At 39.1% G+C, this 2,349-nt stretch overlaps 1 protein-coding gene across 1 annotated transcript in view; it reads left to right on the forward strand.

Annotated features, from left to right (window-relative positions):
• Nucleotides 1–218: 218 nt before the first annotated feature.
• The window catches only part of LOC137039780 (uncharacterized), a 7,644-nt gene continuing 5,513 nt past the window's right edge, over nt 219–2,349 (forward strand). Inside the window, exons 1-3 of the mRNA XM_067415055.1 lie at nt 219–304; nt 540–875; nt 968–1,114. Coding sequence (XP_067271156.1) covers nt 280–304; nt 540–875; nt 968–1,114 — 508 coding nt within the window. The 5' untranslated portion in view covers nt 219–279. The remainder of the gene's footprint in view (nt 305–539; nt 876–967; nt 1,115–2,349) is intronic.

Below are 2,349 nucleotides of genomic sequence, written 5' to 3' on the forward strand. Positions count from 1 at the left end.
CATGCACATACATGGTCCCTGTCAAATAAATAATAAACTAAACTAAACGGAACTAAACGTATTCCTCTTTGACTCAACGTTGTTGTTGTCTTTTCTGACTCATAATTCCACCAAAAAACATTCCCCACTCAGTCACTTATGAAGTGCAGATGATGGGTGAAAAAAAAATGTGGTCAGAGCAAACCTGACTTCCTGTGCTAGACGTGGTTTCTGCTGGAGATCTTCGCTGTCTGGACGGACACGGTTTCATATTCAAGTGTTATCGTTTACAACTACAACATGATGATTGTTCGGCTTTATCTCTGTGAGTATTTTGGACAGCTTTTCATGTGCTTTATTCATGTAACTTTATTTCATGTACACATCCAGTCAAATGTTTGGACACTGCATTAGAATCATTTCTCTTGATATATAAAAACGTATTATTACTAAAACTAAATTATTGCATAATAAAGAATTAAAATGTATGTATACCTGTAAGACAGTGTTTGAAGTGGATACTTCTAAATGTTTGCGATTCTTTGATTTTTATGTTGTAGATCTGCTCATCTGGTGTCAAGCAGCAGAGACTTTAACAGATCAACTAACAGGTTTGGGGCAAAATGTGACCATAAGCTGTGATCTTGATAAAAACGAGGTTTACTGGTTTTTACTGCAACTTTCAGGTTCTTTGGTTCGGATTTTGCGCTCTTTCTCAAACCCAGATCCAGTTTACTACAATAAAACATTCAAGCACAAATATTCAGTGACTTTTGAGGGCTCTAAACATCATCTGCTCATAAAAAATGTCTCTATTGATGAGTTAGGCGTTTATTACTGTATAAGCACAGAGACAGAATCACAATTCAGCAATGGCATCAGACTACACATCGTTGGTGAGTACACTTTTAGTCATATTGTTTAGTACGGTGATCATTTAGAGATTATTAACACATTATTTATTTTTATTTTTATTTTTATTTTACAGAGCCAACTCCACTAACCGAGTGCCAGAATCAGACCGTCGTTCAGAATCAGACGATGGTGAGGTATATTCAGCCGAATCAGACGCCATGGCAGACTCTTACCCTCATATCTGCTCTGTTCAATGCTGTTTTGGTCATTGTGGTCATAGGTGAGTTTTCATCAATGTATCAAGAGATATGATACATATTGTTAATATCAGCTAATATTAAAAATACAGTGTAGGGGCTCAAAAATATTAACATAATAAGCCCTATCACACACCCGACGCAATGCGACTCCAGACACGACGCTTGTGTGTTTTGCTTGTTTTAGTCTGACGCAGTTATCATTTTCATGTCCAGAGCCATGTTGCTTAAATAGCAAATGCACTCGCGCCCATCTGTTCACCCGTGAGCTGAAAACATAAAATAAAAGCATTGCTATTTTAAGGAACTGAAAACGACTGCACCATTGACCAACAAAAACCTGCTCTAGCGTCGAAAGCGCAGTATTTTTTGTGTTATTTAAAGGGTGTGTTAGTAATATGCGCCTATAGGCAGGTGCACAACGTGTGTGCACTCTGCTTATTACACACGAGGCACACACACGCAGCAGCACACAGACATTTTTAAATATTACAAATAAAAGGATTACAACAAAAAAGATAAAAATGCCTACATGTAGTAATGGATAATATCAATATCAGAATCACCTATTTGCTAGCCTAGAAATCTAGATGCACCCTAGCGGCAACAAATTTAATCTGCCCGCAAGTGTCGTCTAGCAACTCTCAATACCCTTCTGAGCTGTAATCGCCAAACTCTTGACGGGCTAATCTCATCGTGTATAGTGTCGTTGTGTGGGGCCATAATGACGACGGCCGAGTTGTGTTTGCGTGCTTCTAGTAAACACAGAAACTGGCGAACGGCGGTCTTTCGAATCAGCTTTGACCGTGACTCTGGAAGACTTGGAGTTAAGCTTTTCTCTGATAAAAGAACAAAGAACGGCACTGAAGTCATTCTTAAAAAGGGAAGAGCGAAGAGCTTCTCATTGGGATGAAAGACAACAATTCCCAGAATGCTTCGCTGCCCTACGAGGCCACTCCCAAAGCCACCGCTATTAGATTACAGAATCACTGATCAATTTCTCACCGCCGCGTTCTTTGTCATAAAATCAATTCAGTTAGAGAACAGACACTACAATTAAAAACTGAACGTGTCTGTTTAATATGTGATTTATTTGCTGAGGGAGTGTCAGCACAAACGCTGCAGGAGTCAAATTACATACATTCCTGATGAACTGAAAGAGCTCTCGTGATGAGAGCTGAGGTAAACGCGACGGCACTTAGCGCGTTTTCACTTCATGCCTTTTGAAGCTTAACTTTCATAGGAATTAATTTGAGAA

The sequence above is a fragment of the Pseudorasbora parva genome, chromosome 14, assembly GCF_024679245.1.
Source record: "Pseudorasbora parva isolate DD20220531a chromosome 14, ASM2467924v1, whole genome shotgun sequence".
Lineage (NCBI taxonomy): Eukaryota > Metazoa > Chordata > Actinopteri > Cypriniformes > Gobionidae > Pseudorasbora > Pseudorasbora parva.